Here is a 13,678-nt window from a genome sequence, read left to right on the forward strand (position 1 = left end):
AATTAGGAATTTTTCATATCCACCTACATTAAAAAATTTTATTTATGCATGTGTAAAAATTTTTATTTATGTATGCACACACATATATACAGGGGTGGACAAAAGGATATTTTAGAGTTGTTTCTATGGAAAATAATACAATAATTCATACATAATAATGTTACCGAGGAGACCCAAGTAAGGGAGCTACTTCTACTTGGTTCTTGTCTTGCTCGCAAGAGGGAATTCAGGTGAAAGAGAAACATGTACAGTGGAAATAAAATAGCAAGTTTATTTCTGAAACATACGAGCACAAAGCTGCAAGCAGGCACCCGGCTAATCTGAATGTCCCACAAATGGAGAAAATAAAGTTGTTAGTAAGTTTGTTATCTATACACTTGAGCCCCTGGCTACAAGTGGGCACCTACCTAATCTGAGTGCCCTGACTATTGGGATTCAGGGGTTATATACTTTAACCTAGGTTCCCCCTCCTCCTCTCCCTTCCAGGCCGTGGGACATTTACAAAGGCTTTCTTTCCCAGCTAGTGAAGATGATACACACAGAATTTCAAGGGGTCCCCTCCTGCACTATCATAGTTTTGCTTGTGATGTTTGGAACGCCTGGCAATCTTATGAGACGGGGTCAGGACTCCTGGGTAATCGGGTGAGACATGACTCCCTTTTGTTTCTAGCGTCCTGTTTTGAGTTCTTTGTTAGATTGTAATGGTGGGGGCCCTGCCTTATTTCCCCTCCAGCCACTCATTACTAGCTGCTACCTAACAATAACACAATAAACTTTGCTTAGCTTACTCACAACTGTAAACCTACTTACTTTTGCCCATCCTGTATACATAAATGTGAACACTATATAGTAAGTCCTATTTTACATGCTTTTTATTTTTACATCTATCATCCTGTCCAGTTTAATATCTATTCTGAACAAAAATGTCTGGGGTTTGGACAATAAATAACATTGTCACACTACTGTTATCTCACGTAAGTCAATTCCTGGCTGCCGATGCTGCTTCTAGATCCAGGACACAGCCGGACTGTGGCTTCAACTCTCTCACTGCTTTATGATTCTGTCCCATGGAGATGTTCATATTTTTGAGTGAGGCTGTATCTTTTATTTTTGTTATTTTATATTTAATCTATTATGCAGCATGTTTGGCCCAAGAGGAAATGAATTGAAGTGTTAAAGTATTGTGCCATCTTGTATACAAGTGTCCCTTCATTGCTCTTTAAAATTTTTTTTTTAATTTTTCAATTACATTCAGTATTATTCTGTATTAGTTTCAGATGTACAGTGAAGTAGTTAGAAAATTAGGTGTGTTACAAAGTGGTCTTCCCCTGCTTCAAGTACCCACCTGGCCCCATACATACAAAGTTATCACAATATTAATGATTATATTACCTATGCTGTAATCTACATATATGGGACTAATCTATAACTTCCCTCATTACACTTTAAAGAAAAAAAAGACTTTGTTAGTCTCACCTGCTTATCTAGTCTCACCTGCTTATTCCTAAAAATGTTTGTATTTTAATTTCAAGCACAGAAATCACTTACAATTTGATTAACTTATAGATCTAATACATTTCTAACTTGGAAGGAATTGCTACCTTTATAATAGTCATTCCACTCATCCAAGAATATAGTATTTATATATATTCAAATCTTAATGATCTATTCTCAATATGTGCTTAAAAATAGTTCTAGGATTCTATGCTTTGGGGGGTAGGTTGCTACTAAAAGCCTCTTTCAACAGGTTAATTTTCTTACAATTTAATTTTTTTGCTGGCTTATGCTATATCCTGCTTTTCTTAGATTATGTAAATCAGATATACCTCTTGGTTAGGCTGCTGAAATTACTTCACTGGAGACATCACACAAAGGTATTTAAAAGCATGAGCTCTATAGAGCCAGGAAGATTTGAATCAAAATCTCTGTGCCCTTTACTATAGTATCTACCTTACAGTGGTAGTTATGAAAATCAAATGAACTATTTCATGTGAAGGAACCTGTGTTTGAATCACAGTATTCATGTATCATTAAAAATAACCATCAAATTTAAGTAAAGTCCATCAAAATTCTTCCACAATGACTGCTAACATGCTCTTATGCAGAAATACAAAAAAATCTATTATGGAAAAAAAAATGTTGCAACTCCTGCTTATTTTTGGACAATCTGATAGATGACTACTGCTCAGCAGTCTATTACATAATCCAGTACTAGCAACCATTATTACTACTATTTTCTTAATCCTTCAGACTAAGTAGGAACTTTAGCATTGCCACTAAACATAACAGTACATGTCTTTAAATGTATAGTTTTTTTTAAAAAAAGAAACAATAGTTTTCATTCTTACCTTGCATTAGGGGTAAGGCTTCGTAAGACATGAGTCAGGGAACTAAGTGTCAGTGATCCAGATTGTTGAACCAGAAGAGAATTCTCATAGGAGGTTTCTTCAGTATAAGGACTATATGTAGTAGTTTCATACCAGAGCCAGTTATAAAGACTCTGCTTTACATGATCCCACACTAGAGCACATGATCAAAGAAATAAAAAGTTAGTAATTATTTTCATATTGTCATGTTACTAAATTCCACTCTAGGGAAGAATGAGAAAGCATTAAGTGAAAACCACATATTGAAAACTTCCATTTTCGCCATTTTCCCCATCCAAATCAGTACCTAACAATCTAATTTCATTGTTAATCAACATCTAATCTTCGTTGGTATATTAAATACAAGTTAAAATATATTAGCACTACTAACGCATTCTTTTTAATAAATTAACATTTTGTTCAATAAGTCTCTGAATTAAACTGCATAAAGCAAATGTTGCAATACCACAAAGAGTGGGAAAAGACCAAAATAATAGTTGGGTCTCCTCTCTTCCATGAAGCTTTAGGTGTAAAACACCTCCTTTAGAACCTGAATTTTTATTTCCAACAATGTTCTAAATCAGATTGAGGACACCTAGATTTTTGGCAACCTGGATCTTTAAAGATGCAACAAAAAAACTGAAACTGTACTAAAAAACAGTAAAAATGCTGTGACAACATTAAGAATATTAATTTTCTAAGACTGCTATCTCAGGAAGGAAAAACAGTAATATTTAACTTACTAAGAGGAGCATTGAGGTGATCAATAGATGCTATAAGGTATACATTACGTAAAGATGACAACTGGCCAATAATTTGCTGGCTTTTGTCTCCTCTCAACATTTGGCTATCCAAATTGTGGATGAGAAGGAAGAGTTCTAAAGAGGAGTCTAAAAGTAAAGAGAATTCAGTTATTATTTTCAATGATATTTGTGAATTCCCTACCACACACAATATGGATTAAAGAATATACGACAGGACAAAGTAACTATTGCTTAGGCATATGCAATTTATTTGAGAAGATATGTCAGTTATTCATAAAATAGACAAGACATTACTAAAGCCTTTGAAAATAAAATTCATTGAAAATCAATAGGGACTGGAGGGATTAGAGATTTCACTGGAATGGTTAGCACTTGAATCAGACCATAAAGAAAGCAGTTGTAATAAGGCATAGGAAATAACGCAAGATGCCCTAGACAGTATGGCTCAGTGGATTGAGCACGGGCCTGTGAACCAAGAGGTTGGTGGTTCATTTCTGGTCAGGGCACATGCCTGGGATGCAGGGGCCAGGTCCCCAGTTGGGGGCATGCGAGAGGTGACCAATCAAAGTATCTCGTGCATCGATGTTTCTCTCCCTGTTTTTCTCTTCCCCTCTCTCTGAAAAGAAATAAAATCTTTTTTTTTTTTTAAAAGATGCATATTGGATTGGAGGTGAATCTGTGCATGTTGAATTGCAATGTGGGAGTGGAAGGGAAATGTACACATAAAGAGAGAGACAGAGAATTCTCATTAAAAATCAAGAGTTAATTTAGAAAACTCTTATTATTACAAAAGCCAAAGGAGACAAAAACTAGGAGAAGGGTTTAGGACATTGCTCAAGGAATCAGGAAAGTGAGAGCAGTAATTACCATAAATCAATGAAGAAAGAATTTGGGAGATGAACTTTGGTCATGATATGGCACAGGTAAGCACAGCTCACCTCCTTGCACAACCACAGCAAAAATTACAACCAGACTACAAAACAAATATCACTCAGAATCGTCAGAATATCAAGTTGTATGGAAGTCCAACAACCAAGGAATTAAAAAAGTCACATTCATCCAGACAGGTAGGAAGGATGGATGGGTGGAGACACGCAGAGAGGCACGGAGGCTTGGAGACACAGAAGGGGTGGAGAGATACTTCACGAGCCAGGGATCCTAGCCCCATACCAGACCACCCAGCCCAGGGTTTCAGTGCCAAGAAGATAAGTCCCCATAACTTCTGGCTGTAAAAACCAGCGGGGGTTGGGGAGGCAGAAGAAACTGTGGGATTCTTAGGAGTCTCCTCTTAAAGGGCCCACAATGGACTTAGGACTTACTCAGACTCACTCCCTTTCGGCTTCACCACCAGGGTAGTGGCTCTAAGGGCACCAGTGGCATACAAGGAGAAATTCAAGTGTCTTGCATCAGGCCAAGTGCCGGCAGACAGCTTCTTCCAGAACAAAACTCAAGAGGCCAGGCAGCAGCATAGACCCTTTCTGAGCCCTCTCCCACACAGAGCAATAGAGAGGCAACACCATATCGGAGACTCAATCAACCTGGTTCACACAGGTTGCCCCACCCTGGTGATTACCTAAGGCTCTGCCCCATCCAACTAACCAGTGTGCTTTTCTACAATAGGCCATGCTACTAAGACAGGGAATCAAAGCAGCTCTACTTAATACACAGAAACAAACACAGGGAGGCTACCAAAACAAGGAGACAAAGAAATTTGGCCCAAAAGAAATAACAGAACAAATTCTGGAAAAAGAACTAAACAACATGGAGATAACCAACCTATCAGATGCAAAGTTCAAAACAATGGTTATTAAGATGCTCAAAGAACTCATCGGGTACTCAACAGCATAAAAAAGACACAGGCTGAAATGAAGGTCACACTAAATGAAATAAAGACAAATTTACAGGGACCCAACAGTGGCGTGGATGAAGCTGAGAATCAAATCAATGATTTGGAACATAAGGAAGCAAAAAACTATCAATCAGAACAGCAAGGAGAAAAAAAAATCCAAAAAACAAGGATAGGCTAAAGAGCCTCTGGGACAGTCAACATTCGAATTGTAGGGGTGCTGGAAGGAGAAGAGAAAGAATAAGAAACTGAAAACTTGTTTGAAAAAATAATGAAAGAAAACTTCCCTTGGTGAAGGAAATTGACATACAACTCCAGGAAGCACAGAGAGTCCCAAACAAGATGGACCCAAAGAGGACTACACCAAGACACATCATAAAGAAAATGCCAAAGTTTAGCCCTGGCTGGTGTAGCTCAGTGGATTGAGCACAGGCTGCAAACCAAAGGGTTGCCAGTTTGATTCCCAGTCAGGCATATGCCTGGGTTGCAGGCCAGGTCCCCAGTGGGGGCCACATGAGGCAACCACACATTGATGTTTCTCTTCCTCTCTTTCTCCCTCCCTTACCCCTCTCTAAAAATAAATAAATAAAACCTTTTAAAAAATGCCAAAGGTTAAAGATAAACAGAGAATCTTAAAAGCAGCAAGAGAAAAGCAGAGTAACCTACAAGGAGTTCCCATAAGACTGTACTGATTTCTCAAAACAAACTTTATAGGTAGAAGGGACTGGCAAGAAGTATTCGAAGTGATGAAAAGCAAGGACCTGCCACCAAGGTTACTCGAGCAAAGCTAGAATCAATGTCATAGGGACTTATTTAAGAAAAAGAAAATCAAAACTATGAACATTAAAAGGGCAAATTCACAACTATTAATAATTGAATCTAAAAAAACAAACTAAGCATACAAGCAGAACAGAAACAGAATCATAGGGAGATCATTTGAGGGTTATCTGCTGGGTGCAGGAAGGGGGAGAATGAGGGCAAAGGTGCAGGGATTAAGAAGTATAAGTTTGTAGGTACAGAAGAGACAGGCAGATGTTAAGCACAGTATAGGAAATGGAATAGCCAAAGAACTTATATGCCTGACCCATGGACATGAACTAAGGACAGGTGTTTTGCCAGAGGGGATGGGGGTCCCAGGTAAAGGGGCACAAAGGGGGAAAAATTGGGACAACTGTAATAGCATAATGATTAAATTCTGTTAAAAAAAAAAAAGAATTTGGGCTGGTATATTCCTCCACACCCATGCCCCTCTCCTTTCTTAAAGAGTGAATAAAAACTTTACTCCCTACACTTTCTCTTTGTGAATTCTTTCACAGCCCATGTCATCAACCATGCTAACTAACAACAACCAATCGATGTTTCTCTCTCATATCGATGTCTCTCTCTCTACCTCCCTCCCTCCTTCTCTCACTTTCTCTCTCTCTCTAAAAGCAATGAAAAAATGTCCTTGGGTGAGGATAAAAAAAACTTTAAAAAAAAAAAAGAAGAATTTGGAGGATGAAACTGTCAACACCATCAAATACTGCAGAGATTAAGATAAAGGATGAGCCAAGGCCAACATGTTTAGTAAGAAGGAAATTACAGGTGATCTTCAAGCATCCAGTTCAGGTAACACAGGATCAAGAAATTAAGGAAATAGATAAAAAGCAGAAGGCAGGACATGGCTTCAAAAACCCTAAAATCATATTGAAACAGGGAAATAAAACAGCATTGGAAGGGCAGTACAAAAAGGTAAAATTTTTTTCCTAAGATGGAAGAAGTCCTCTACATTTTTAAAAGGTATTTGTAAGTCTCTTAGGGGTGGATAAGAAATGGGACATTTGGCAGTTATGTTGGAGGATGAGCCTTTTAGAGAGAATAAGTAAATTTCTCTTACACTGGGGACAGAAGAACAAGAAAGACAATATAGTGACAAAGATTCTGAGATGACACATTTTGAAAATCTAAGGTTCCTTGAATTCTAGAAGCCACCAGCCAATAGTATTTAAATTATGTATAAGGGAACATATAAATTATATATAAATAGTATATCCTATATTTATTTATATTATATAATTATGTGGTTATAAATATATATTATATATACCACATGCTATATATTTGGTACATACATGTGTGTGTGTGTGTACCAAACATACCATATATAACATGTATGACATATATAATACATATACTATATGGGCATATATGAACTGACTCAGGCATCTATTTTAATGAGCATACAAACAGTATCAAAATTATCCATCGAATGAGTTAAGCATAATCAAGCACTCCTTTTAATTCTTAAGCAATGACTAAATGAAAATTGTTAGAGCCTAAATAACTTTATTTCTAATTTTTTGAAATGCTCACATAACCAGAACATTCACACCAAAATAACAAAAAATGTTTTTTATTCCAGATTTTAGTATGTGAAATTATTGAAATGCAGTGATATTTACTCAGAATAAATAAAAACGTTTTATAAAAATATTAAATATAAAAATATCAGACAAAGTATACCAGTCAGCTGGAAGCACTTCACAACTGCCAAATAAAACCTTAAAATTATTCTGAAATAAGAAGCTTTGGCTATACAAATTCAAGGTAGTAGGAATAGTTCTTTCCTACTAGGTAATTAGTGAAGTTCACATAAAAAGAAAACACAAATTACTTCAGAGCAATCTAAATCAGCACTGAAAAAAGTGACATTATTAATCATTTTTGTGTGCGTTAATACATGAGTAAGTAGAAGTGTATGCTTAGCTTCACCCTAAAACCAGGGCATCTACTTCATGTTACCTTCTCTGAATTTGTTTATTATCCAGTCTAGCTGATCCAGTACACTGCGGAAGGTACCCGTATGATCGAGGACTTCTTCTGTTATAGAATTCAGGATCTATATCATAAAAGCGCAAGAGGTACATCAATTTTAACTTATTCTATCATATAAGATAAATACAACTAGCAAATCAATCCTTTTTTACAAATTAAAAATAAATTTGGATTTCCAACCAACTATGAAAAAATCACTTTAAAAATTGTACTGGTAGTTAAGTTTATTTATATTCACTTTTTTTGCATAAGTTATGGTTAAAAGAAAGAAAACAGAGAACAGGAAAGATGCAAAGATAATATATGAAGGATACAAAAATCCCCCCCAAACCCAACAATATGAGAAACATTAGGAAACTATAGATCTATCAAAGGAAACAGTACACAAACATTAAGAACACTTTTAGAAAGGAATATCCAGCACCCAAAAGGTTTATAATCATTTTCAAATGATGAAGAAATACAAGCATTTGGAGTAAAAATGATCTATAAATGTGTTATAAAACTAGAAAGTACTTATATTTTTATTATTTTTAGAGTACCAAAGTGACATAAAAGCATTATAAAATAAATTTATGCAAGACCCCCATTATCCCGTCCTTCAGAAAAGTACTGTTGGTATTTGGTGCAGTACACAAAGCTAACTTTTCTCTAGGATTTAATAGTTATCAGTTACAAAGCAGGAAATTCAAAGATGGCGATTTGGAGCCAGAACCCTCTGAGCCCAAGCACATGATCTTAAGCATTCTGCAATTCTACTAGTAGGATGGCTAGAAACAAACATTGAATACTCCAGAATGAGAAGTAGCATCCTCATTAACATGGGGGTATAAACTGGCAGGAGATGTTGTTCCTTTTAATATTTTTGAAACTTACTGATTTCACACTGATTCCAGGAAAGAAACCATTGATGACAACATGAATGGAATCTTGCAGCATGGTGGCTCGAAACCGTTCTAGTAAATCTCTCTTAGAACCCAAACCATAAAGTACAATGTTGAACCCCAGGCTGTTAGGAAAGATAGCATTCATGAAATTAAAGTTCAGTACCTCTTATTGCAGTTTTATAATCAACCAGTTTCCTTAATTTAAGCTTATAGAAGAATACAGGAAGAACTGAGATGGCTAAATAACTATATTGATTCCTAACTCATACAAGGTAAAAGTATAATTTTATTCTTTGTATAAAATTGGAGCTTAGAGTTCCAACTTTAGTAGCTCTCTCTCCAGCTCATATTACATTTAAGACATGTAAGTGACAGGTGCCTGGAGGTAAAAGGACAACATGGTTGGTACAAGGTACTAAAAAGTTTTACAGGCTGAAGAAGAGTTTTAATTGACAGATTAAATTGGGAAGATAGATTAAAATGGGCCAGGTCACAAAGGTCTTGTTAAGTCAACTAAAACAATCAGATTTTATTCCAAGGACTGTGAGCGTTTGTTAGTAACTAGTCAGTTGTTAACGGAAAGGTTTTAAGTAGGAAAGTAACATGATCTTTTTAGAAAGATCACAGTGGCTGAGTGGGAGGAATGGAGAAGGAGGAGGACAAAACTGACTTGAATTAGGTATCAAGGAGAAAAATGTAAGATGTCAATTGTTTCGTAAGTCAGATCAATAGGATTTGGGAGGTAGTCAAAAGTGGAAGATAATGGAAAGGGAATATTGGAAGAATAACTCAATTTTTGGCATAGGCGTCTTTCCATGAATGGGGTGGCATTCACTGTGCGAGGGAGCAGGGGTGGTTGGGAATGTAAATTTTATGTACACTGAATTATTTATAGGACTTCCAGTATTCAGATACCCATGTCTGCTCTTGGGAAGTGAGTCTGAGCTGGGCTGGCCTGGAGATACAGTTATGGGAGTTATTCACATACAAAAAGCAAATGAGGCCCAGAAAATGAATGAGATGATGCAGAATGTGGCACACTACAGGTCAAACTAAAATTCAACTCCATGTTTGTGTATGGAGGGCAGTCAGAAACAGTATTTATGTGATGCTCTGTAGCAATGCATGATAGCCTAGAAATAGAAGAACAGAAGAGAGAAAACTCCAAAGGTAGAGATTAGCAAGATAGAAGCAGCAAAAAAAAAGTAGCAAGGGAATTCAAAGTGCTAGCAAGTAGTTGACTATAAGGTACAAGCTAGGAAGCAAAGCAAATCAAGTTATTAAAGTTGGCATACTGGAAGAAGGAAGAATTGATGGACTGGGGAACGGGAATAGAGTGAAGAGCTGCTTTATAAATTTATAACAAACAAACCACAAAGGGTTGAGAGGAGCTAAGGTCAGAGCAGGGAAGACAATCACTTTCTTATTATTATAACCCTTTGTCCTATTATTGGAAAAACAAAAACAAAAAAACCACCATAATCAATTGGGGAAAATTGTGGCAATTTCTATGTTCCTACTGCTTGGTGATCCTGCCTTCTTATTAATCTCATTATACTAAAGTCCTTTTAAATACAAGTAATAAAAGTAATTATAGTTTAAAAAATTAGTTTTTTGATTTTAATCATTTTTCTAGGTATTCAATGAAAATTTAAAATTTAACATGAGGTATCTGAAAAATGATAAAATTGAAAAAATACTGGAAGAAATAATTTTGAAATAGTAAAATAATGTTCAAAGGACAGATATCACCAAATTCTAAAGGTCTACAGTATGTATATAGAATGAGATTGAAAGAATAGAGATACATATTCTTTCATTTTAGGAACTTTACTATGAAAAACTGGATTAAAATATAATTGATATATCCTGACAAATTAGATTTTTAAATATTTTTATGAATAATAACCTATAATTTTAAGAAAGGCTATTTAACTTACAAATGCCTTTCACATCTGTTAAACCTAGAAAAGACAAATTTCTTGAAAACAAGAATATCTAAGAGCCACATAATGACATTTCTACATGTGCATCATAAAATTGGAAAAAACACCTACGTTTTCAAATTTTTATACATGAATAAAAATATTGTTTGTTGCAAAAAGAAAATTAAATGTTATATTATTTTGATTTTAATAGACATGTATATATATTATTCTTTATTTTACAAGGGTTTGCAATGATGACAGTACTTACTGTAACTGCAACATCCATTTATGAAATAATTGTTCATATTGCTGATTTAGTTGTTTGAGTTCAGCAGAAAAGGTAGGGGAAACCTTGCTCAATAAATTACGCAAAGTTTGCTTTCAAATAAAAAAGGGAAGAGAGAGGGAAGAAAATTACTTTCAAACCACATACGTTAAATCAATCCAAACTAAAAATATTTCCTTACAGGTAGAGTTTAAAGGAGGCCGTTAGTTTGGTAATGAGTGCATCAACTAAATACACATAATGTTTCAAATATGATTTAAATATTTGTTTTCTTAAAGTTTTTAACACTCTTCTTGGTTCAAATATGTGATAGCAGTGAAGAATTTGCTAAGATTTTTTCTGGAACCATTTATATAATTATAAATTTGAAATATAAGGCTTTAATTTCTAAAAAGATCATTACCATAAAGAAAGAATTAAACCTGCCTCCCAGCTTTGACAACAAATCTAGGGTTTTAAAAACCTATGGATGTGAAAAAATCTAAAAGCTTAAGGTAACAGTTCAACATTAATTCTTAGAAAACATTAAAGTTTCTTTATAATTTACCATTATTATTAGTAAAATAAACTTTTATCACTACTCCTATTCCAAAAGCTATTCCTAACAAATCCTTTAACTTTGATAAGTATCTCATAGCTTTTTAAACAATAATGTAAATAAATTGAGGAAGATATATTGCCCTGCATTCAAAACTTGGAAATTCATGCTGGTGAATCAGCTCATTTTTTGAAATAATAACTCTAGCAAAAAGCCTTAAGTGCATGTTTACCCAGGCACTACCATGTTTTCATGATTCTACCTTCTAAGTAAAACATTCTTTTAATACTGAAGACTAGTTTTAATCAAGGCACTCTAGCCTGTACAGTTTTTATTTAACCACGTACTTAAATAGAAATAGGTCATTTTAAGAAAAACTGATTAAGTAGTTTACATTTTTTTCTCTCATTCCTTCTGAAATTTAGAGCCTTGAAAAATTTCTAGCTCTCTGGTGTGGTTCAGTGAATTGAGTGCCGGCCTGGGAACCAAAGGGTCATTGGTTTGATTCCCAATCGGGGCACATGCCTGGGTTGCAGGCCAGGTCCCGGGCAGGGGGTGCATGAGAGGCAACCACACATTGAGTTTCTCTTCCTCTTTTTCTCCCTCCCTTCCCCTCTCTAAAATAAATAAAATTAAAAAAAAAAATCATAATCCTTGAAATATTTTTTAAAATTTCCAGTCATGTATTATGGATTATCAGAGCATATTCACACTTGAATATGAATTCTGGAATGATATCTCATCTGTGAACTTTCATTTCAAATTTTAGTATCTGTAGAGAATTGCACTATTGGTCCCCAAACTTCCCCCCTCTCTATATCCATTCCTTTTGCCATGTGACTTTGCAGTCCTTCCCACTAAAGAAGTGGAGTCTAGTTCCCTGATCTCTGACTTTGCATTTCACCCATGTGATTTGCTGTGGTCACTGGAATAAGACAGAAGTGACACTGAGTCAGTATGACACAGAAGCTTTAAGAGGTCTTAACGTTTTTCTACTTCTCTTACCTCTCTAACATTATCATGAAAAGAACATGCCTCAGCTACCCTGCTAATCCAAGGAGGAAGATAAAAATATATGGAACAAATCCTAGATCAGCTAACCCCCAGCTGACCCACCAGACATGAGAAATAAATGCTTACTGACACATGCTACTGAGATTGCATTGGTTAGCTATGTCCGTAATAACTTAAAGACCTTCCTTTTCCTCGTTATTGGTAACAGGTGTGCCTTTCACCCTCCTAGAGGTCTTTTAGCCTCTAGGTCCCACGTAGCCCTAGTTTGACCCTAGACCTATTTATCCTTCTCCTATGTTACTTACGTTGTATATAGGGTGGACAAAAGTAGGTTTATAGTTGTAAGTATGCAAAACAGCTTATTCTTGTATTATTATTTATTAATTATTGTATTATTTATTATGAACAACTTTTGCCCACCCCTGTATAAAAATATATGCACTAAGCAGATGTTAGTGCCATCACTTCCTTGGATCCATTTGGCTTCTTGATACATGTTTTCGGCTACTCCCTGATCTAAGTCTCCATACCAATAGGCCAGATGACAAAACAAAAACAACCACACAGCACCATGTCATCCAAGTCACAGAGACTTTTCTATTGATTGAAAACTCTTGTCAAAACTCTGTATAGTATACCTTAGAAAATTACACTACAATCTAGCTTCCACAGAATAATAAATCTTAATACTTTGAGCCAATAATAATTTCTTTATTCTTAGATTATCAACCCAACTTTGAAAGATTTTTCTCTCTTGAAGAAGTATCAGTCAAAACCTCAACAAGTGTCACTATATGGTATTTTCAATAAAATGAGATAATGGAACCATTAGTATATAGTAACTTGTTACATTACTGCATTAAGCATAGTTTCCATAATAGCAAGAAGCAATATACCCTCTTGCTTTTTGCTAGGTTTGTAACTGAGAGTCAGGTTACTTATCTCATGATCAGTGTGAGGTTCAATAAATATGTGGGTTAAATGAATAACAGCAATGAATCGTACATGGATATCAAATAAACTATGACCCTAATGATTATTATAGATCCCGAAGAAATAATAAGTGGGGGAAAAGTGTATAATTATAGTATGCCAAATAGAATTCTAATCCAGTGAGTCATTCAGTATTAATATAATAAAATATGCAAGTTATGTTAATTTGTGTTAATTTGATCAGGACAATAATTCTGCTTATGTGCACTTACTCTTTAAATTAGGTACTTATCTAGTACAAT

At 35.2% G+C, this 13,678-nt stretch overlaps 2 protein-coding genes across 2 annotated transcripts in view; one reads left to right on the forward strand and one right to left on the reverse strand.

The window, feature by feature from the left end:
* The window catches only part of NIF3L1 (NGG1 interacting factor 3 like 1), a 35,463-nt gene extending 26,979 nt beyond the window's left edge, over positions 1-8,484 (forward strand). The window contains exon 7 of the mRNA XM_045198038.3: positions 7,784-8,484. Within this exon, the coding sequence (XP_045053973.2) occupies positions 7,784-7,788 (5 nt within the window). The 3' untranslated portion in view covers positions 7,789-8,484. The remainder of the gene's footprint in view (positions 1-7,783) is intronic.
* The window catches only part of ORC2 (origin recognition complex subunit 2), a 39,518-nt gene that overhangs the window by 6,076 nt on the left and 19,764 nt on the right, over positions 1-13,678 (reverse strand). The window contains exons 11-15 of the mRNA XM_024563761.3: positions 10,874-10,983; positions 8,667-8,799; positions 7,758-7,854; positions 3,110-3,256; positions 2,349-2,520 (exon numbers count right to left, since the gene is read on the reverse strand). Coding sequence (XP_024419529.2) covers positions 2,349-2,520; positions 3,110-3,256; positions 7,758-7,854; positions 8,667-8,799; positions 10,874-10,983 — 659 coding nt within the window. The remainder of the gene's footprint in view (positions 1-2,348; positions 2,521-3,109; positions 3,257-7,757; positions 7,855-8,666; positions 8,800-10,873; positions 10,984-13,678) is intronic.

The sequence above is a fragment of the Desmodus rotundus genome, chromosome 2 (assembly GCF_022682495.2).
Source record: "Desmodus rotundus isolate HL8 chromosome 2, HLdesRot8A.1, whole genome shotgun sequence".
Taxonomy (NCBI): Eukaryota; Metazoa; Chordata; class Mammalia; order Chiroptera; family Phyllostomidae; genus Desmodus; species Desmodus rotundus.